This window comes from Camelina sativa, chromosome 1 (genome assembly GCF_030686135.1).
Source record: "Camelina sativa cultivar CO46 ecotype springtype chromosome 1, ASM3068613v1".
Lineage (NCBI taxonomy): Eukaryota > Viridiplantae > Streptophyta > Magnoliopsida > Brassicales > Brassicaceae > Camelina > Camelina sativa.
In genome coordinates, this window is record NC_141880.1 from 2412259 (window position 1) to 2433715 (window position 21457).

The window sequence follows — 21457 nt, forward strand, 5'->3', positions numbered from 1 at the left end:
ACGAAGTACTCAATAAAGTGGATTGTTTAAACTTTAAACAACAACACATAGTCAGATCAAATTCCATGTGACAATGGATTGCAATCTTAATCAAAAGAACATTAATAGAAAATAAAGTCACTAAATTTATCCGATTTGGCAGTTTTTAGAGATTAGTAATTCCAGCTGTACATGACGATTATTGTATTCGAATCTACTAAGATTGAAACTCCTTTACGATTATTGCGTGTCGCGAGATTACAGAATTATTTTTGGTTTGTATTTTTCTGTTTGGATTTAAATACGTATCCACACAACCTATACAAGTTGAAAAGAAAAATACATTTTAACTTAGTTACATGCTTGAGATATCTATTCACAGCAAATAGATTGGCTCTCCTTTCGCAGCTTCTCCCAGAGACACAAAATTAGTCGAGGAGTTTGGTAATGAACAAGAATGTAATTTGATTTACAGTCACTGTTATGAAATCTTTTGTCATTGATGTACTTGACTCTTTTTATTGTCTGGTTGAACTGTTGAATCCATATCCCCATCGCCACATCTTCCAATTTGAAAAGCTTTCAACAAAAACAACATAAGAACAACAACGTCACTTAATAATGATCTCTCTGATTAGTTATATAACCAAACTCTATGATGAAACTACAAAACTCACTCTAAGATCTCTTTGACGATGACCCTTCACCACAAACTTCGCGATATCATGAGAGATGATGTAACCAGGGCCACGTGCCCATGGAGGATATGAATCTAAAGGCCATTCCTTCACAAAGAGAAAGCCACCATATACTGTATGAGTTTCTAAGCGGATAGAGCACACAAAGGTGTGAGAAATATTGAGAAGTCTTACCTCTTTACGGATAAACCATTTGCTGCCTTGTTTACGGTCCGGTGACGAAGCAAATGATATCAAACCGTACAAAAGGGCACTAGACGGCTTTTCTTTTAGACTTGATAGGAGTTCATCGATCCACACAAAAGCATCATCATCCGTCTTCATTATGTATTTTGCTGGTATAACTTTGGTCTGTATAAACATGGAGAGACATCAGAGAGAGATTAACCAAGGCAAGGCAAGAAGTGATATGATATCTCACAGTTTCTATGTTTTGTGTAAACAAATAGCTTACCCCGAGAATACAAAGAGCAACTGTTTTCAAACTAAGTAAACCATAGTAGTCAACAAACGGCATAAACTGAATGTCTCCATATGCCTTAGCTTTTCTCCACATCTCTATATTGACTTTTTCATTTGTGTGCCGAGCAAGAGTCAAGAAGAAGCCAAGTTATTGCTAAGAAATGTATAAATCCAAGGATAAATGTTAACTTGCAGAAATACTTACAAGGCCTATGAGAAATCGAACAGCCACTTTGCCTGATCTTACTGCCTCATATTGCATCCAAGATCTTCTCAGTGCCATACGCCGCTTGAAATTATTTCCAGTGGAGAAAACACCCATCAATAATTCGATTCTTGTCCCAGGGAGAGATGGAGCTTTAAGTTTCTCTTCTATTACTAAAGATGCATGTTCATCCGGAATGGGCAGTCTTGTGGCTAAGGCAGATAACATTTTCAAACCACCTGAGACCTTGACAGCACTGACTAACCAAGGCTCGAGCTTCTACAAACTAAATATGTCAGTTTTTAAACAAAGCAACAATCTCACAAACTAACAGGGGCCTAGTCATCCCTACCTCTCTGTAAACAAATGAAGTCTCCTGCTGCCCATTAATTGTCATATGAAAACCTTCTACGCCAAACCACAATGTAGCAGTAAAGGGACTCCCTTTGAGAAATGGAAAATTAGCATTTGAAAGAGAAGAAGAATCCATAGTTGCCTTATCATTGGAACTTTCCTCCGAAGTGATTCCACCGGTCTGTTTGTTGCAGAGAGGAAGTTCATCGACTACAATGGTTGCCAAGAAACAGTTCAACACTCATCAAGATGGCGTAAAAGGGAAAAGATATGTGAGTTCTGTTACCTAAATGGTTTTTAAATGACCCATGATATGGACATCGCACTTCGTTTCCCCAACCGAGCTGTTCTGTCCATGTATTCTGCACTATGGATGGCTTAGAAAAATTCACATTGTAACGCAAGATGATTGGACGGCGGGTTTCTCCTGATAATCCCGAGCCAACGAGCTGAATCTGGAAGCTTTTAGACTGTTCATCAGGAACACCAACCAAAGTTATTGAAGAATCTTCAACTAAACCACAAGGGAGCTCAAGTACAGGCCTTAAACCAGACAAATCCCCATCAAATGCAGTGACAAAATCAGGACAGTTTCTAACAAGTTCCTTGGAGACCAAAGCAGAAGATGCTCCTTTCTCTTTATTGATCAGGAAAACCAAATCTTTCATGGCCAATGTAGCTTCTTCGATCCCCTGAGCAGTTTCTGGCAAAGCATCAGGCCTTTCAAGAAACGGACGCATACGAGACCATACAAGCAAACTATTCAACTCTTCTCCTCCAGAGATGCTCATGTTTGAAAAGAGATAATCAAGATCTTCCAAAGTCATAAAATGTGGCTTCTTTGCTGGTTCCTGAACACTCTCTCCTTCTATACTAGAATCATCGGTTGTATGATTTGTCGGATTTTTGTGATCAGATTGATCATAACGGATGATAGTGATCAAAGTAAGAACCATGATGGAGATTCCTACCGACCAGTTCCTCATTCTGACTGTAGTGAAACCAGCTTTGAATCTCACTACTGGCATGACTTGCATCATTTAGTAACCTAAGTAAAACCAAGATTTCGAATTAGAATTAGCATAATCCTAAGGGGTACTTATCATAACTAAACAAAGAAGAACTCAAACAAGGGTCAACGACCCAAAACTTTGGATTTGGTGTTGGATATAACTAAACTAACCCGAGGCATTACCCTAAAAGAAGAAAGATTAAACTGAATTGGTGCAGAAAAAGATAAGTCTTGGATTAATACAGTTAGACCCAGAAGCAAGATCATGGCAAATTGTTGTTTAATGTATACAGTACAAACAGGGAAATATAGCTCAAAAGAGAGTTTTTGAAACATCTAAGTCACACTGTTTCCAAGAGGTGAAAAAGTTCGGTTCTTTATAAAATTGAGAAGCTTACCCGTTTTATATTGATGTGTGGTGACTTTACTAGTAAAATAATTCATGGAGATGAGATCCAAGATCACTCAATTTGCAGTTTCAGAACTCAGAGAGACGAAGGCATTACCACAGCTGAAGCAGAGACTCTTGTTGCTCTAAACGGTGCGTATTATTTACGACGATTTAGTTACAACGAAACGATGTCGTGTCGTTTTATTCTGTTTAATTTTTTTTTTTGTTGCATTGCTTTGTGAGATAACAAATAATGCAGTCATATTTTGAACTTGAATGAACAGTTGTTTTACATTTTCCTGAAATAATCAAACTCTTCGAGATAATCTTCTTTTCATTTATAAAAATCTCATACAGTGACATACAAATGGAACAACTTAGCTAAATGTATATGTTTTGTTGAATTGTTGCCTACACTATACTAAACAGACTTTCCTAAATTAGAAAGTCTCTGTTCTGCTCCTCCCGCAAATTCATTAGTTGTTTGACCCAAAAAAAATAGATGTGAAAAGAAGAAAGAGTAGACCCACTTCCAAGCAAATATTACTATTTGAAGAAAAAAATGAGAAGCTAAACAAATACTGTAAAACCTTAAAAAGATCATTTTTACCTCTTTTTGATGGTTTTTAGAAGACAAGCAAATATGTTAATTACCCTTTTAGGCGGAATAATAACAACCATCAAAATGAGTTTTTTTTCAGTAAATAGTGATCGAGGTTATTCAAATTTGGATGAACCTAACTTTAATTTACACAAAAGATCAAACGCAGTATTGCTTTTTTACATTTTAGTTATTAAACTTGTAGAATTTTGAAAGAAGCAGTTCTTTTATTATCTAAAAACACGATTTTGTATCTCAATAAGGAAGTAAACAAATACAGCAAACTTGGTTATGGTTAATAATTTGATGAAATGAGCAAAATTAATGGAACATAGTTGGATTTGAATATAAACCATGTACCATAAACCCCTATACCCTATCTTCTAAACTGTGTACATGATACCCTAAACCCTATCTTTTAAGTTTTGATTTACGACGCTTCATCTCAAACCGAGGATGATGTAGGAGTTGCTACCAAGAATCTCAAGGAAGTAATAGATTTCATTGTTGGAATTGATGTTGCTTTGGTAGAGAGATTTCAAGCTTTAGCCACAACTGAAACGGAACTCTTAGAGAAGAAACAAGCTCTGCCAACCAAAGATGAATGCTTAGAGAAAGTTAGTACCTTGAATTTGCATATTCCTGAGTTGGTGGATCGACAGCTAACTCTTTTTTCTAATGCATCCACTACAGCAAACGACTTGAACGCTAGTCTATTAAATTTAGAATCACTCAAGGGGCATCATTTCATATTGAAAAAAGAGCTAAATACTGTAACAAAGCAGTTGGAAGAAACAGAGGAGGAGTTGGCAATGACAATCATATATTTGAGTTAATCAGTAAATTCTACTATATTTGACTTTTTCGTAGCAGCATGTTCATCTTGTGCACTAATCCTCAAAGCTTACTTTATTACTAAAGAGAACCAATTTATTTTATTTCTCTAAATACATAAATTTCCACAAGTATCAATAACAAATACTTTTATTTTTTGTATAATTGAATATAGAAAATACCATTGGCGGCAAATAGCAAACAAAAATCAAAGTACTCAATAAAGTGGATTGTTTAAACAACAATACATAGTCAGATCAAATTCCATATGACAATGGATTGCAATCTTAATTAAAAAAACATTAATAGAAAATAAAGTCACTAAATATATTGGATTTGGCATTAGAGATTAGTAATTCAAGATGTACATGACCATTATTGAATCTATCAAGATTAAACTCCTTTACGAATATTGAGTGTCGCAAGATTAAAGAATATTACATGTTCCTGAAATAAACAAACTCTAGGAGATAATAATCTTCTTTTCATTCATAATGACATACAAATGGAACAACTTAGCTAAATGTATATGGTTTGTTCAAGTTGAATTGTTGGTTTAAAAGGTTAGAACAAAAAATATGCTATAGAAGAAAGACACTACAACACTATACTAAACAGACTTTCCTAAATTAGAAAGTCTCTGTTCTCCTCCTCCTGCTCCTCCGGCGGCAGATCGTGGACTGAACGGAGCTCTTCCAGCGGACGACCTCGGACTTATCTCTCCTCCTCCTCCTCTGAAATCACTCAAGCTCCGGATGTATACTTTCTCCGACACTCTTGGATTCTGAAAACTCACCACCCGTCTCATCAACTCCACTCCTCCTGCCACCGGAGAACTTACTGCCGATCCACTTCCTCCGAGCTTTAAGCTGCTCACTTTCCTTATCTCTCCTCTGCTTCTTGTGAACATACCGTCCATCACTTCTCCACTATCCGCAAACGACGTCGCACGGCTCACCTCCCCTTCCTGCATACAGACAAAGAAAGCAGTACGTTACACGGTGTATATCTTCGATAAAGCCCTAAACTTTAGTAGAGAGGAAGAAGAAGAAGAAGAAGAGAGTCTTATTACCGGTTTGAGGTTGAATGATAAGATAGCCGGTGCTTCTTCATACTCTGCAGCATCCAAGTCTTGAAGATGAGCTCCTTTGAAGAAATTAGGCAACACATATTGCCTAACCGGAACAAGAAACATTATCATCAACGGGAACAAAACTCCAGCCACCGGAACCCACGTTATCCCAAAGCAGACCAGCAAGTAAGCCGCTTGAAACAGAGTAAACATTGCCATTGTCTTAAACGGAACCGTTTCAACAAACACCGCATGATTATCCTCAAGAACTCTGTATAATAAAAAGACCAAAAGTCACAGAAGTTATAATAATAATGTAGCAGAAACAAGATACTGTATACTCTTGATTGGTGAGGAAATGTTCATTTTGTTACTTGAATCTTCTGCTTGGGGCAGTGAAGAGAAGCACGATCCTTTCCCAGAATTGATTCCCTGGAAGGCTTTCGATTGCCATGTAAGCGAAGTAACCCCAAAGAACCGAGCTTGGGATTCTTTTGATTACAGGCATTGCTGCAACACATCCAGCCACCATCATAGCTTGAAGGAAGTTGCTTACTCTTTGTTCTTTTACTTCCACTGGCAATATATTCTCGACTTCTGTCTCTACATCAAACACTGTTTCATCGACCCGTGTATCTACGTTTGAAGCCTTTTGAATATGTGACTGTTTGAGTCCCTGAATCTGATATTCCCAGTGCTAAATCAGGAATGAGTAAATATGTCATATTATAGACTGATATAGATGGATTTAAACATACCCGAGAAGGCTCTTGGTGTATCAGAGGGCTCTGCATTTGTTGGTAAGCTTCTTCCATGCTTCCATAGACTTCTCCTATTGTTGCATTGTTTCTGATGCATTTACGCGCAGCTGCCACAAGTTTGTTTCGAAGTAACTGCACATCAACTGGTCTTAAATGCCTTTTGACAAATGTAATAGAAGGCTTACATAAAACACTAGTATGATAATCAAACCTGGTGATTCAATGTTGCCAAGCTTTTAGTGTGCATTGGAGACTGAGGGATGACACCATTGGATGGAGGAATCCCGAGGAGACCGCAAAGGATTGTCTACAGATGAAAAGTTCCCAACGTTTCATCTAAATGTTCAAGTCAAAAAATCAGTCAAGAAAAACAAATACTACATCTCTTACCAAGAAACCTAGAAGAAACAGATCATAATGGTAAGCAGGAGGCTTTCTGAGATTAAAATCTTCCTGTTGTGCGAGTTGCGAAGCTACACTATGGTCAAAGTAGTAAAGAACTGCAATCATCGACGCTGGAACAACCGCTAAAAGAATGTAAAGCACAGGCACATCCACCATCTCCTGCAGTTTATTGATCATGCACTTTTGATGAATATCAAAAATAAAGCATTAGTAGTAAAGAGAGTACTAATAAGTAGAGAGGAAGTGATTAGTGCCTTAATGACAGTCCAATTCTGATATGCACCAGGAGACCATGGATTAGGACTAACAAGACGTCTCGGTATTCCTTGAGGAACACTTTTCCAAGGTATGTATGATATACCAGTCCACACAACCACCATCACTGGAACACCGTAATCTGCTATAAACCCGCGTAACCATTCTGCAATCACAAGGATACCAATGTTCCTGAGGTTCTTGCTTGAAGAAAGAACATGAACTTTAGCCAGATCTTTGGTGTTAGAATGAACACCAAGGTTCCTTACCAGCACCAAATCTCCAAGACCTTGCTTTTCGGCTTTTCAGTGCAGTATACAAAAGTCCAGAAGACAAAACCAAACCGAACATTCCATTTGCAAACACCCAAGCAGGTTGAAACTCAGCTAATCTTGGATTTGTTCTTCCGGGGACACCAAACTCATCCACAATGCCCTGAAAAAAAGTGGAGTTTCAAAATAAAGGAATAAGCTTTTGTTGCAAATGTTAGTATAAGTCGTGACAGTAATTAAATAAAGGAAGCTCTTTTATTTACTCTAATGGCTTCTTGCATAAAAAGCATGGCTATTAGGATACCAAACAGTTCCCCAGCAAGTCGAGTGAATCGATTGATGAAGGTGCAAGCGCCTAATACAGCTAACAAGAACAACAACAGCCCCGTCCACAAGCAAACCCTTATAAAAGAAATCAAAGAAGACAATGACTCATCTCATAAAGTTTTGAGACTTTTAGAGCTTTTTAAAAAGGAATGCAAAGAGAAAGATCTGAGCTTACCATCCAGTCCAAGCGAGAAAGAGAGTAGAGCCTAAATCCGTTCTACTCTTAGCGAAATTGAACATGAAGGTGTACATTATAACAGTAGGCTCTGCAACACCAAGAATCAACAATGGTTGTCCTCCAATAATGGAATGTATCACTCCACACAATGCTGTGGAAACTAAGGTTTGTACTGCAGTAATCTTCCCATCTTGTCAAGTTACAAAAGAAACAAAACATAAGTTTTTTGTTACTTCCATTAAAATCAAAAGGATAGTAAAGATGAATGAGGGAACCAAAAAATGTCATTATGATACCAGTATCTCTTTCCAACTGTTCTCCAAATGTAATCACAGGAATCGCGGATGCAAAGAATATGTAAGTTGTTGGTGCTAGAATCCTATAAAACAGGTTGCATAAAATTAAGTTAAATATCACAAAAGCTCAAGCATTACCACTTCTTGTAAAAGCAAAAAAAAAAAGATGAATATACCTAAATCCAGCTCTGAGACCACTGATCCAATCTTGCTTGTAACATTTGAGTCTTCCTTTGACATCTTTCTTTATTCCCTGAAACGGGACAAAGCTTTCTGCTTCGTCCATGTAGAGTTGTTCTGTTCAAGTTTCCAACTTCACAGTGTCCTAGTCCTACAAAACAACACTCAGTTCTGTTACTTAAAGCTCAAAACCCAGGAAATCTCGAACAAGATTATAATGAATGGTTAAGACAACGCATTATTATAACCAATATTGGGAATCTAATCCAACTAGAACGTTTCAGATTCAAAATACTTTTCCAATTGCTGACACTGGCTTGACTTGTAACTAATATAAACAAAAGGGTAATTAACAATTTTTAGTGGGCGTAACACTCTCTTGTTACTAAAGATACTCAGATCCAAATATGCAGAAACCTTAAAAAGAAACTTAAAGCGCTAATTGCGGAGGATGTCTTTTAAAAAAAAGAGTTGTGTAGATTTGATGATGGGGTAATTTGGCAAAAAAGGAGAGGACTTTACAACACACAATGTATTGAGGAAAGCTCAAAGAAAATCAAAAGAAGTAAAAGACATGGGATCTAAGCTTTGATTCAAGAATGACTGAGAGAGAGAGAGAGAGAGAGAGAGAGAGAGAGAGAGAGAGAGAGAGAGAGAGAGAGAGAGAAACACTTACCAGAGACAAAACAGCACCAGAATGGCTAAAAGAAGACAACTTTCTAAAGACTAAAAGAGAGGATGAAATAGAGAAGAATTTTCTAAAATGTGAGTAGCTTTCGTTTTTCTACGCTTTTGACCTCTCTCTATACAAGAGCCGTGGGAGATTTTTTTTTATGTATCAGTTAAACAAACTGTTGCAGGTTAATATTGCTGGAGAAGAAAGAAAAATAGAAATAAAGTACTGTAAGGTTGGATTAAAAAATGAATAAAGCGAGTGTGATGTGTTGAGATCTGATGAGAGAGAGAGAGATGTCTGTCTCTGTGCTCTCTGGCTGCCTCGGTATTCAGACCGTGCTCGTGATTGGTTTGGTTTTGTACTCTTGTTCCGCGCCTAACCCGGTGTTTTAATTGTCTGCGTCTCTTTTTTCACTCTTTACCAATTTTTCTATAAATGATATATAAAGTTTAATAGTGGTCAAGTTGGTTCATTATCTTCTTCTCTCCTCAAAACATATACATAACGTTTTATAGGATTTTGACATTTTTTTTCCAAAGAGAGGTCACATTTCTGACAATGACGAATTTACAATGATTTCTTGGTTTTTCACATTTTTTGGACGAAAATCCAAAATAAATATCTACTACTACTAGTCGATCATCCTAATCACATTTCTAATACACGATTATTCAGCTGATCTGAAAATATTTTTTTAGTCGTGTATCCTTTGCTTGTATTTATAATACTAAAACACTTGCGAAGGCCTGTTATTTTGGGTTCCAGGCCCAAAACAATTTTGAAAAAAAAACTATAGTCTCTTTATTACTATATTTTTATAAACGACAACTCCAAGCCTTAAAAGTTAAAACCTTTTTCTCAACATTATTAATGATCATCACATTGATGATAACTAAATTTTACGATATTACCTTCCCACGTTATGCATGATTGATAATATAATTGATGATTCCTTCCTTACGATAGTGTACCTTCTTCCCACGTTAAAAATATTAACAAATCAATGCATCAAGTTATCCCACTTGAATATAGATCGTAGCCGATTGGGTCATTAAGCATCTGAGCCCTTAATTTCTCTCTCCCATATCAGCGCCGGTAAAACGGACGAGACGCATGAGTGAGTGAGTATTCACGACGCAATGGCATCGTTGTACTCCCATGTTCCAAAACAAACAAGAAGACGCTACGGTATCGGTTCACTCCATTTAATATGTGTATATATATGTACCGTATCTTCCTCCAAAATTAACTTCGACGGGGAATAATGGCATCAGTTTACTCCACCCTAACCTACTGGCTGGTGCATCACCCCTACATCGCCAACTTCACATGGACCGAAGGTGAAAACTTTGGCTCCACCGTCCCCTTCGTCTTCGTCGTAATCTCTGTTTACCTCTCCGCCACATTCCTCCTCCGATACTACATCGATGCACTCCCCACACTCGGTCCCCGCATTCTCAAGCCAATCACAGCCGTCCACAGCCTCATCCTCTTCTTCCTCTCCTTAATCATGGCCGTAGGTTGCACTCTCTCCCTGATCTCGTCTCAAGATCCGAAGTTGCGTTTGGTACACGCCGTCTGTCTCCCCCTCGACGTGAAACCTAGCGGACCACTTTTCTTCTGGGCTCAAGTCTTCTACCTCTCCAAGATCCTCGAGTTCGTGGACACACTTCTCATCATACTCAACAAAGCAATCCACCGGCTATCTTTCCTCCACGTCTACCACCACGCCACGGTTTTGATAATGTGCTACCTCTGGCTCCGAACCCGCCAATCTCTGTTTCCGGTCGGTCTCGTGATGAACTCAACGGTACACGTCATCATGTACGGTTACTACTTCCTATGCGCCGTGGGGTCGAGGCCCAAGTGGAAGATGTTGGTGACGAATTGTCAGATTGTTCAGTTTGTTATTGGCTTGGGGTTAGGTACCGCGGGTTGGATCCCAACGCATTATTTCGGGCCGGGTTGCTCCGGGGTGTGGGGAGTTTATTTTAACGGTGCGTTTAATGCTTCGCTCTTGGCTCTCTTCTACAACTTCCATTCCAAGAACTATGCGAGGACGACAACCTCGACTATGTATAAGGTCGAAACTTTTATATTTATAAACGGAGAGAGGTGGGCAAGAAAAGCCATTAGATTATTTTCGAAAAAATATGATTAAATTGTACTCTTTGAGTTGTCGAATACTCTAGTTGTAAAATGTTGGGATTGTTTGAAATTGTTTTATCATGAATAAGATGACAAAAGATATTAAAATGTCACATAGTTCGTCTGATTCTTCTCAGCTGATTGCATACTTCTTTCTATGATATATATATATATATATATATACAGCATTCGCCAGCCAACGTTTCTTCAAGAATTGAACCTTGAGATTAGTCTACAAATACACCAGTTAAGGTTGTTACTAGAACATAATTAGTTTAGTTTAACCACTGGTCGTACTAAAAGCCTCTTCTACATATATATCTGTCTCGACAACCCCAATTAATTCCCTCGTCTGCGTTTTAAGAGCCACCCCGCTAGCTGCTACAATGGGCCTATCCCGTATATAGACGTAGTAGTAGTCTTTCATAAACTTGGATAGGACTACGGCTATAGGTCAGGCTACGGCGGCCGGCCGTGGCCTAACTACTCAACTTTTGAAGCTGAATAAACGTAAACTTAATTCTTCTTAATTATTAAGTGTACAAAATGAGTATATAGAGTAAAAAATGTAATCATTAAAGTTATGAATATCCTTAACCTAATTAATCCGGTCCCGTCTTCAAAAATTTACACATTAACAAACATAATAAGTGAAATAATTTATACTAGGATATAAAAACATGGTAACTGTGTCATATAACATGGTACTATATACGTTAACGTTACGAATCCCAAAACATGAAGATAATAGTATAAAAGACATGATTCGATGGGACCTACTTTAATGTAAATTAGCCGATTGGGGTAAAGTGTCTGAACCCTTCGCCTCTCTCTCTACAAAACATATCTTCAAACCTCGCCGCTCAATCCACCGGAGGCAATGGCGTCGCTTACCTCCACTCTAACCTACTGGCTCGTTAACCACCCTTACATAGCCAATTTCACTTGGATCGAAGGTGAGACCCTTGGCTCCACCGTCTTCTTCGTCTCTCTCGTAGTCTCCGTTTACCTCTCCGCCACACTCCTCCTCCGATCCGCCATCGATTCGCTCCCATCGCTCAGTCCCAGCGTTCTCAAACCAATCACAGCCGTCCACAGCCTAATCCTCTGTCTCCTCTCCTTAATCATGGCCGTCGGCTGCACTCTCTCCGTAACAACAACCTCGTCTCAAGATCCCAAGTCGCGTTTCCTCCACGCGATTTGTTTCCCCGTCGACGTGAAACCTAGCGGACCTCTTTTCTTCTGGGCTCAAGTCTTCTACCTCTCCAAGATCCTCGAGTTCGGAGACACGATCCTCATCGTACTCGGCAAATCAATCCAACGGCTCTCGTTCCTCCACGTATACCACCACGCGACGGTTGTGGTCATGTGTTATCTCTGGCTTCGGACTCGCCAGTCTATGTTTCCTGTCGCGCTCGTGACGAACTCGACGGTACACGTCATCATGTACGGTTACTACTTCCTCTGCGCCGTTGGATCGAGGCCTAAGTGGAAGAGGTTGGTCACGGATTGTCAGATTGTTCAGTTCGTTTTCAGTTTCGGGTTATCCGGTTGGATGCTCCGAGAACATTTATTCGGGTCGGGTTGCTCCGGGATTTGGGGTTGGTGTTTCAACGCTGCGTTTAATGCTTCTCTTTTGGCTCTCTTTTCCAACTTCCATTCTAAGAACTATGTCAAGAAGACGAATGAGGTTCACCAAAAAGGCGATTAAGATTATTTAGAAGTTTTGATCTCTTGATTTCATGTTCTTCATCTATATTTTCTAATCCAGATTTTTTTCAAGGCAGTAGAAGGTTTTTACATAAACGATAAGAATTCTTCTCAAATACATTACAAACTAATTCTCCATGATACAACAAGAAAATGAGAAACCAAAAATAAATTTTAAAAATTAAAATAAAGTTACTCCGGCCAACAAATCTGAGAAGACGCATCAGCTGTCTGATTTGCTGGATCTGATCAATAACCAAAAATTTGGGGATGAGTTGTGATATCTCCGCAGTGAGGTTCTGGCTTTTATGGTTCATCAACCACTGGTCGTACTAAAGCCGCTTCTATCTCCGATTCAACAACCCCATTCCCTTGTCTCTCAGACATGGCTGTAGGAACCACGGTTTCAACCGCATTCATGTCCGGGTTCACTACAGACTCAATTGGTGGTTTAATATCAAACCCAGACATTCGTGGCCGTCTATCTCGTCTTTCATAAACCGGACTAGGACTACGGCTATAGCTTCTGCTCCTGTTATGACCACCACGGTCACGGCTATGTCTAGGGCTGCGACTCCTTGAACGTGACCAACTCCTGCTACGACTACGACTGTAGCTCCGGCTCCGGCTTCTACTCCGGCTATAGCTCAGGCTACGTCGCCTTGGCCGAACCAAATCAGGACTTCTGCTACGACTTCTACCTCTTCTGTTGTCAAACCTTCCAACACCACGACCAAAGCCTCTACCACCACCACGACCAAAGCCTCCGCCATCCATATTATTATTGCCAAACCGACTAAATCCGCCTCTACCACCAACATTCATACGACCAGCATCAGGACCAGTGAAACCCCGACCACGATTCCCGCCACGTCCAAATGAGTCATCTCTGGTTCCAAATCCGCCACCACGGCCATCAAACCCACCTTCACGGCCACCAAAACTACCTTCACGCCCACCAAACCCACCTTCACGGCCACCAAACCCACCCTCACGGCCACCAAACCCACCTTCACGGCCACCAAACCCACCCTCACGCCCACCAAACCCACCATCACGCCCACCAAACCCACCACCACGGCCACCAAACCCTCCAGCAGAATCCCAACGGCTACCACCACCACCAGAGTCAAACCGGTTAGCCATACCTCTTCGATCCTGGCTATAACCAGGACCACCACCACCACGCATTGCAATGTCCCTTACTTGAGGCGGTACTTGCTGGTTCGCTCCTTCGAGGACTTTGATCAAATCAGGCGCGTATTTCCAATCTTGCTCTGTGAAGAAAGTGAATGCCACTCCAGTTGCACCGGCTCGACCGGTTCTCCCAATACGGTGGACATAGTCTTCAACGCCAGTTGGAAAATCGTAGTTGATCACAACTCTGTAGTAGTATAACACGAACAGAGATAAGGAATCTTCATAACAAACAACCAAAGAAATATATACCAAGAATTGTTACAACAAACCTTATGTCTTTTATATCGAGTCCCCGGGCGGCAACATCAGTAGCTATTAATACACAAGATTTCCCGGTTCGGAACTGGCCAAGTACCCAATCTCTCTCACCTTGAGACTTGTCTCCATGGATCACAACAGCGCCAAAATGACGTCCGACACTACGTGCAAGATGGTCACAAAGCCTCTTTGTAGAGCAAAATATTATAACTTTTGAACCTCTTTCTTGCGACCTAAGGATTTGCTCCAAACGTCTCTCTTTCTCCATTTGAGGGACTACTTCAACATACTGCATTATAAGGATGGGTTTACTTCAGTAACGTCATCACCAAGTTATGTGGAACAATACTTAAGAGTGATAGAAAATGGTTTAGAAGATCATAACCTGTGTTATCGCTTTGTTAGCAGCCAACTCATCTACCCTGCCTATGTTAACTTGGACAGGGTTCACAAGAAGATCACTTGCAATTTTTCTTACTTCTTTTGGCCAAGTTGCTGTGTACATAAGAGTCTGTCTCCGAGGAGGTATTTCATTCACAATCTTACGGATTTGGGGTTCAAAACCCATGTCAAGCATTCGGTCTGCTTCGTCAAGCACAAGAAGGGAAACCTGCTGGAAATCAATCTTCTTCATCTCCAGTATATCATTTAAACGCCCAGGAGTTGCCACCACAATATCAGCTCCTCGTTCCAACTCTTTCAATTGAGGACCCTTTGGAGCTCCACCATACAAACACTATTGACAAGAATACAGATTCGTAAACAAAAACATTTAGTATAGGCTCTATCAGCCCTGGTGAAAAATGTCAAAGAGACTCAAATAAAACTCACAGTGCATGATATCCTGGAAGACCGGCCGAACCTAAGGGCTTCATCTTGTATTTGTGTGGCTAGCTCCCGAGTAGGAGCTAGGATCAAAACTGTGGGGCCATTTCGGGAGTCGTTACGACAGTGCCGTAGAAGAATGAAGGCAGGGATCAAGTATCCCAAAGTTTTACCAGAACCAGTTTTTGCAATTGCAACTATATCCCTGCTCTGCAGAGCAATTGGCCATGTTTGAGCCTGGATCGGTGTTGGTGATGGAAATCCAGCAGAAAGCAACTGGAAAGTAAAATATACAAACATTAGCCCACCAGAAATATGAAGAACTACACGCTAGTCGCTACACCACTTATAAAGTTCATAATAAAACTGACCTCTCTTAGAATTTCAGCAGGGAGACCACTAGCTTCAAATGTAATGTATGGTGCTGGAATGTTCTCGCCCTTCACAACAAAGGAAAAATATCTTATAGGCCGTACACATACTAGAATAGATGAGAAAAGTGCAAGGTTTAACACTATTCTCAAATGCTATTACTTATTCCAGTTGAAGTTCGTCCAATCCCACATTCTCAGTAGAGTTTTATGGACAAACATTCACTGAAACAACAATTGCAAAATATTACAGCACATTTACAGCTTTAAAAAATTAACTGACAAGTTAAGCAAAGCAACCAAGAAATATGAACTTACAGTTGTTGTGACTTCATGTTGTTTCCGGTAGCTTTCAACGGGTGAGAGATGAGGAACATCAGGAGATGTGACAAAATGAGGCCTCGCCAAGGATTTCTGTGGAAAAGCTGGACCAGCGTGTCCATATGTTCCATGCCCTGTTTGCCCCATGGCAGGATCAGCATTTGCAGGTGGACCACCACCTATCCTTATATCCTGCATAGCATTTTACAAATGCTTCTTTCCGTAAGAAATAACTGTGAGGCAGAAATATTTAAAAAGACAGATAGGAGAAGTGATCATCTGTAGCTAACCTTAGGCAATGCAGCAGGATGATGTGGTTGGGCACCCCTAACCGGCCCTTCCATTCTTGTGTTAACATAAGATTCATTCCCAGGTCTAGATTGTACATTATTCTCATATGTTTTATTTGATTGGAAAGGGGAAGTATGAGACTTCGGGTGCAACATTGTCGGGTCCATTTGATTTTGAGGCCTAGGTCCAAGCTGGTGGTGAATCAGGTTAGCCTCTGGCTGTTTAAACTGTGTGACTGCAACAGGATGTTGCATGTTTGCTTGAGGTCCATTGTATTTCTGAGCCATAGACAAGTTTGCATTTGTTCTTTGTGATGCTGCATTGGCTTCAAAGGGGGCATTTTGAGATGGTGAACCTTCAGAATTTGGCAAATGGGGTTGAGAAAACCCAGCTTTCTTACCCCCATGGAACTCATCCCCATCCCTCTTTGGAGCCAACGAGTTGTACTCTTGCTGGCTAGAAAACTGCTGACCCTGGTGACCACCCTGAGGTGCCTGATGTGAATTTTGAAGCCCTTGTGGTTGCATGTGAGGCCGATAACCCATGTAATGTTGTTGTGGATGTGCATACTGATGGCTCAGCTGCTGAGGCATTTGTGAATGCTGATTCTGCATGACTTGCTGCTGCTGCTGCTGCTGCGAAGTTGGCTGATATGACTGCACAGAAGGATGTCCATGTGGCTGCGAGACCATTGACTGACTCTGTTGTTGGGGAAACTGTTGTTGACCTGATTGTTGAGACATTTGCTGGCCCGGATGCTGCTGCTGCTGGTGCATCAATTGGGGTCTTACATGTTGGGACGGAAATTGCTGTGGCTGTTGTTGTAAACCATGCTGTTGAGACACGTGACCAACATGTTTTGCTTGTTCGTGCTGAGCTTGGTGACCTTGTCCTGAAGAAGGTATAGGAATCTGAGCGAGCTTGGGCGTTGTGGCAGAGTGCGGAGGAGCACCAGCGTGCAAAGCTGGAGGAGGCGCAGAAGGTCTTTCATACTGAGTGACATTCGTTTCAGGATTCCAGTAATATAGAATTCCAGTGCTTCCATCAATAAGTCCTTTCCATGGTTTGGGAAGAGTTGGGTCCTCTGGAGCATATCTTGGACCAGCAGAAGCTGGAGTAGCTTCTGTTGTGGCCATAGGCAAAGGCTCTGCAAGCATACAAAAACTCTCATGTTACCATACAAAAGCTTTGACATAAAGATATCATCTTCCATAATTCTAGATAATTCGACCTAATTTTTCACACTATATCATTCAAAGCCTTTATGTGGCATGTATCATCAACGATATAATCAAGCTAAGCTCACGAGCACAGACCAGACCATTCAACATAATCTACTTCCACGAAACCTCAAAACAATCGTGTCCAATAATAATTACAATCTCAACCGCAAACTAGAGAAACTATACCAAAATCAAGCGAATAAAGAAACTGATAAAACGGATTCAAAGGTGAAGAATCCCGAAGACAGTTTGCACAAGTAATAGCTGAGCATCAAAACATAAAGGGATGCAACGATTTAGGGTTTGAGCTAGAGACAAAGAAAGAGACTTACATCGACAACGAAACAGCACTGCCGTCGCCTACGTGAGCCAGAGTTGAATAAAGAAACACAGGTGCGAATCAGAGAGGACCTCGATGGGAACTAGAGAGAGCACAGGGGCTGGGTTCGGCGTATGGTAGAAGAAGAAGAGAGGCTGGGGTTCACGAAAGAGAAGGAATTCTGACAAAAGAGAAGTCACACGACGTCGTAGTGGAAAAGCCGAATACGGTCTTCAACGCAAAACGACGACGTTTTTATAATCCTTTTTTGTTTGTTCTTGAGAAATTTAATAGATTGGGATGGGATCATAAAATTGGCTCTCAAGTTTTAAACAGATCAAAAAAACACTTGAACCAGTGAAGAATATCAAATAACCGGTCAAATTACAGGACCTTCTTCAATGACTGTTTTATCGAAGTAAACCAATAATGTTATGCCGACATTCGGATACAAGAAAAGGGATTTGCACCGAGAAAGTACAAAGGTTTAAAATCGAATCGAATCAAATCAGAGGAGATTAAACTCACTTGGAAAAATCTCCATAATCTGAGTCTAGGAATCAAGAAAGCATAATGAGAGATATAAATGTCTGTACATTAAAAGAAACTAGAAAAGCATAAATAATTGAGTAATGTAGATCCCTCATCTACCATATTTAATATGTCAAAGACTCAAAGCTTTCTTCACTTGTTGCCTGACGTGAAGCTTCACTTAGGGCAAAGGCTCTTGCGAATCTCCAAGACGAGACAAGTGCAAGTAAGCATCAGTCCCTGCACATACCAACCATACACACATATATATATATATATCAAAACTGAATCTTTCTTATGAAGCTCATTGAGACACAGGTCAAAACTTTTACTGATATGATCTGAAAAATATGAAAATCAAATAAGTATTGGACTCACCATATCCTTCCATGGATATGATCTGCAAATCTCCACCAAAATATCGAGCATACAAGCGACTAATCGGCAGACCATAACCATAACCAGCCATAGTCACTGGAACATCAGCTGGTCCTAATTCCAATTCCTCCACAAGCGGGTTTCTTGCGGTACTGTAAAGATATGTGAATATTTTGGGAAGACCACTCCTGGGTATACCTCCACCTTCATCTGAGACCTATAAGATTAACCCACAACAATAGTTGGTTTTAAACCAGTGCAACAAAAAATGGAAACGCTTAACAGAAAGGAGAGAAAGCACAGGATAACGACCTTTATTGTAACATCTTCGATTCCATCAGCAACTATAATGCGGATAGGTGGTGCAACTCTATCGGAGTCAACAAATCTCTCTTGGACAGCACGTAGAGAGTTCTTGACTAGCTCATACATCATAAGATGCAAGTGCGTTGGAACATACCTATAGAAAGGATGCATTATTTTGCTAGGGGAGAACAAAAGCCATGAAATAAATCTTGAGAACAAAGAGAAGGATAAACTTGAACTCACGGGAAGGTGAAACTGGGATCCCCATATATGTTTATTTCAGGTGCAGAACCATACTCTCGGAAACAAATTGAGCGAGCATCTTCACTAGCGTTCCTGGCTACCTCCATAGGAGACATCTTAGTGTGTATGTAACCAACTGTATGAAGTGGTGGATTTGGATTATGCAACTCAACATGCTGCCCTGAGAATTCCATTAAAAATGTCAACAAGTATCAGCACAACAACAACAACCACAGAAAACAAAAACCTTTCCAAAAAAAAAAAAAAAAAAAAAAAACCAAATCTTACCAATAAGCATACGGATCCCAATTCGAGACAAGTAGAAACGATCAAGAAACTGATGAATCTCATCAAGAGTTCCGGAATTCATGCCTTTCTTAAGCTGATTAACACCCAAAGCCATCATGGGAACCACATTGTTGTGCCTCACTTTAACAGCCTTAATCATCTGAGTGAATTCTTTCTCATCATTCGAATCCTTAATCTCAGGAAATGCTCTCATGTCCCTGAATGATTCCAGATACCAATCCCGTACCTACAAAAACAACAGCAAAATGTAACAACAACACATCATTCACAACAAAACCTCTTGAAGAGTTTCAGGTGTCAAACAAAATTAGCCAAATCTGGTTTCAATTCCAAAGATTTGCACAAAAACAAACAATGTTCTCTAGGCATTCAAAATTTCACTGTAAAAATCACTTGATTTAAAAAAAATAATCAATCACAGAATCTAACATCTACTTTTTTCATTTAAATCTACAATATCCAATTTAATCAAAAACAATCTAATAAGAAGCAACCACCACAATTCAATTCAATTCAAAACCTATTCAAGTCAGAATCATTAAAATTCAAAAATCAGAAACCCAGAATTCGCGCACCTTCAAAACGGCAGGTTTATCGGAGAGACCATAAGGAAGCGTCTGGAGTTCGAGGGCTCGCCTGGCGACACGAATCGGAAGCTCCTTATGGAGAAACTGAGCGGAGATGAGAAGATTCCTCTCAGTAGGTTTGGAACCAAACTCCATCATATACCTGAGGCTCACACCCGTTTGCTTCATGCGACCCCATTTGTGTAAATCCTCGATCAAATTCTTGGGAAACATTTCGCAGGCTTTCTTAACTGCCATAAGCGTTGGAATCTAAAGGAAAAAAGAAAAAAGAAAACACTCAAACCCCTATCGTCGCTCTCCAACGGCAACGTTATCTATCATCGACTTGACGGAAACTGCGAAGAAGATGGTTGGACATCCAGAGAAACAGAGAAGAGAGGATTGGCTTTTTTGCCTTTGGGAATCAGCAAAGGCTGAGATTATAATCGTGTTTTAATTATGCTTAATACTAATATGGTTTATGTTTTTCTTTTTTTTTTTTTTTTTTTTGGCCGCTAATTTTCATGTGTTACGATTTTTACTATTTGAAGTTGTGTGGTAGTGCGTACTGGCTCTTTTTGGAATAATCTCTATCTTTTTTTTTTAGTATTTACTTATTTTTGGTACAAAGTTCTTTTTTATTTATAAATAGTGTCAGTAGATAATATTTAGTTCGTGTTAAGAAAAAAAAACAATAGTTATTGATTGAGAAAAGGATGTGAATCAAACAGATATAAATATCAAAGACTTTTTTAGAAAGGATCTCTACCCTATCCACAAGTCCACATGGGACATATATACATGGATGGCTAAAAGGCTGAGATCCAAAACAACATGTCGTTCGATAGATATATATAATAATGTGTCGTCGTCCTTTCTCATAAAAAACTACACGGTTTCTTTGTCTCTTTTTGAAAAGAAGTAAGTAGATATCCAAAAGGCTCCCGACCCGTTCTTTTGATATAAGGCCCTAAAGGCCCAATATATTCCAATCCCTCTTTCACTAATTTTTTTTTCTTCTTTTTCTAATGATGAAAAGGGTTTTCTCAAATTTAAACGCAAGTACAGAGTCGTACAAAGCTTTTTGGGTTTAGCAGTTTGGAGGAAAGGTTTTAGAGAGTAGGGAGTTTAAGGGTACACTTAATCGATATTATATAGGACCATTTTCTTATAATTAAGATTTAATACTAAGTCTGATTATAATAATAAGCCATACAACAAGTTTTTATAGTTTAGTGTTTAGACTTGATTTTTTGGTTTTTTGATTTAATGTAAATCAAAATTTGTAAATTACATGTTGTAATAAAGTATTACTTCCGAAATAAAGGAAAATATAATTAGTTCTTTATCCCATGTAATTCACAGTTTTTGTAGCTAGGGCAACAAAGTCTTGGGCCAAACTCATAAGCATGCCTAAGATGTAGACTGGAGAGGAGTCCCAATTTGAAGTTTCAAACAAATGTTTTGTTTCTTTTGGAACAACACAACAAAAGAGTTTGT

General features: G+C 39.7%; 6 protein-coding genes across 9 annotated transcripts; 2 read left to right on the forward strand and 4 right to left on the reverse strand.

Moving 5' to 3' along the window:
* Positions 1–197: 197 nt before the first annotated feature.
* LOC104723569 (hydroxyproline O-galactosyltransferase GALT3-like) lies at positions 198–3411 on the reverse strand. 2 transcript variants are annotated; one of them, XR_015557254.1, is made up of 8 exons: positions 3109–3411; positions 1985–2746; positions 1697–1908; positions 1345–1623; positions 1132–1244; positions 852–1028; positions 657–764; positions 198–558 (listed from the first exon to the last, which is right to left on the reverse strand). XR_015557254.1 is itself a non-coding variant. In XM_010441978.3 (8 exons), exons 2-8 carry the CDS (start codon positions 2736–2738, stop codon positions 352–354), a joined length of 1866 nt encoding a protein of 621 aa, XP_010440280.1. In that variant the 5' UTR covers positions 2739–2746; positions 3109–3411; the 3' UTR covers positions 198–351. The 2 variants fall into 2 exon arrangements, 1 of the variants encoding a protein (XP_010440280.1); XM_010441978.3 differs by having other exon boundaries at positions 1132–1261; positions 1346–1623.
* Positions 3412–5000: 1589 nt separating this feature from the next.
* On the reverse strand, positions 5001–9429 carry LOC104723655 (putative boron transporter 3). Of its 3 annotated transcripts, none has more exons than XM_010442075.3 (13): positions 8959–9429; positions 8279–8433; positions 8103–8185; positions 7804–7996; positions 7565–7703; positions 7299–7464; positions 7029–7195; positions 6760–6933; positions 6581–6676; positions 6367–6501; positions 5983–6290; positions 5609–5879; positions 5001–5503 (listed from the first exon to the last, which is right to left on the reverse strand). In XM_010442075.3, the coding sequence occupies exons 2-13, from the start codon at positions 8386–8388 to the stop codon at positions 5147–5149; spliced, it is 2199 nt and encodes a 732-aa protein (XP_010440377.1). In that variant the 5' UTR covers positions 8389–8433; positions 8959–9429; the 3' UTR covers positions 5001–5146. The 3 variants fall into 3 exon arrangements, with proteins under 3 accessions (XP_010440377.1, XP_010440442.1, XP_010440513.1); XM_010442140.3 differs by having other exon boundaries at positions 8700–8977; XM_010442211.3 differs by having other exon boundaries at positions 8578–8960.
* Positions 9430–10183: 754 nt separating this feature from the next.
* On the forward strand, positions 10184–11219 carry LOC104723861 (fatty acid elongase 3-like). Its single transcript, XM_010442377.2, has one exon. It carries the CDS (start codon positions 10223–10225, stop codon positions 11117–11119), a length of 897 nt encoding a protein of 298 aa, XP_010440679.1. The 5' UTR covers positions 10184–10222; the 3' UTR covers positions 11120–11219.
* Positions 11220–11705: 486 nt separating this feature from the next.
* On the forward strand, positions 11706–12912 carry LOC104724089 (fatty acid elongase 3-like). The gene has a single exon (XM_010442568.3). It carries the CDS (start codon positions 11987–11989, stop codon positions 12815–12817), a length of 831 nt encoding a protein of 276 aa, XP_010440870.1. The 5' UTR covers positions 11706–11986; the 3' UTR covers positions 12818–12912.
* On the reverse strand, positions 12865–17934 carry LOC104723998 (DEAD-box ATP-dependent RNA helicase 40). Its single transcript, XM_010442475.3, has 8 exons — positions 17638–17934; positions 16082–17229; positions 15789–15983; positions 15471–15539; positions 15106–15375; positions 14660–15010; positions 14286–14563; positions 12865–14200 (listed from the first exon to the last, which is right to left on the reverse strand). The coding sequence occupies exons 2-8, from the start codon at positions 17216–17218 to the stop codon at positions 13123–13125; spliced, it is 3378 nt and encodes a 1125-aa protein (XP_010440777.2). The 5' UTR covers positions 17219–17229; positions 17638–17934; the 3' UTR covers positions 12865–13122.
* Positions 17935–17987: 53 nt separating this feature from the next.
* LOC104724169 (pyruvate dehydrogenase (acetyl-transferring) kinase, mitochondrial) lies at positions 17988–20728 on the reverse strand. The gene is made up of 6 exons (XM_010442647.3): positions 19967–20728; positions 19371–19617; positions 19083–19263; positions 18846–18993; positions 18534–18750; positions 17988–18395 (listed from the first exon to the last, which is right to left on the reverse strand). The coding sequence occupies exons 1-6, from the start codon at positions 20213–20215 to the stop codon at positions 18337–18339; spliced, it is 1101 nt and encodes a 366-aa protein (XP_010440949.1). The 5' UTR covers positions 20216–20728; the 3' UTR covers positions 17988–18336.
* Between the last annotated feature and the right edge of the window lie 729 nt (positions 20729–21457).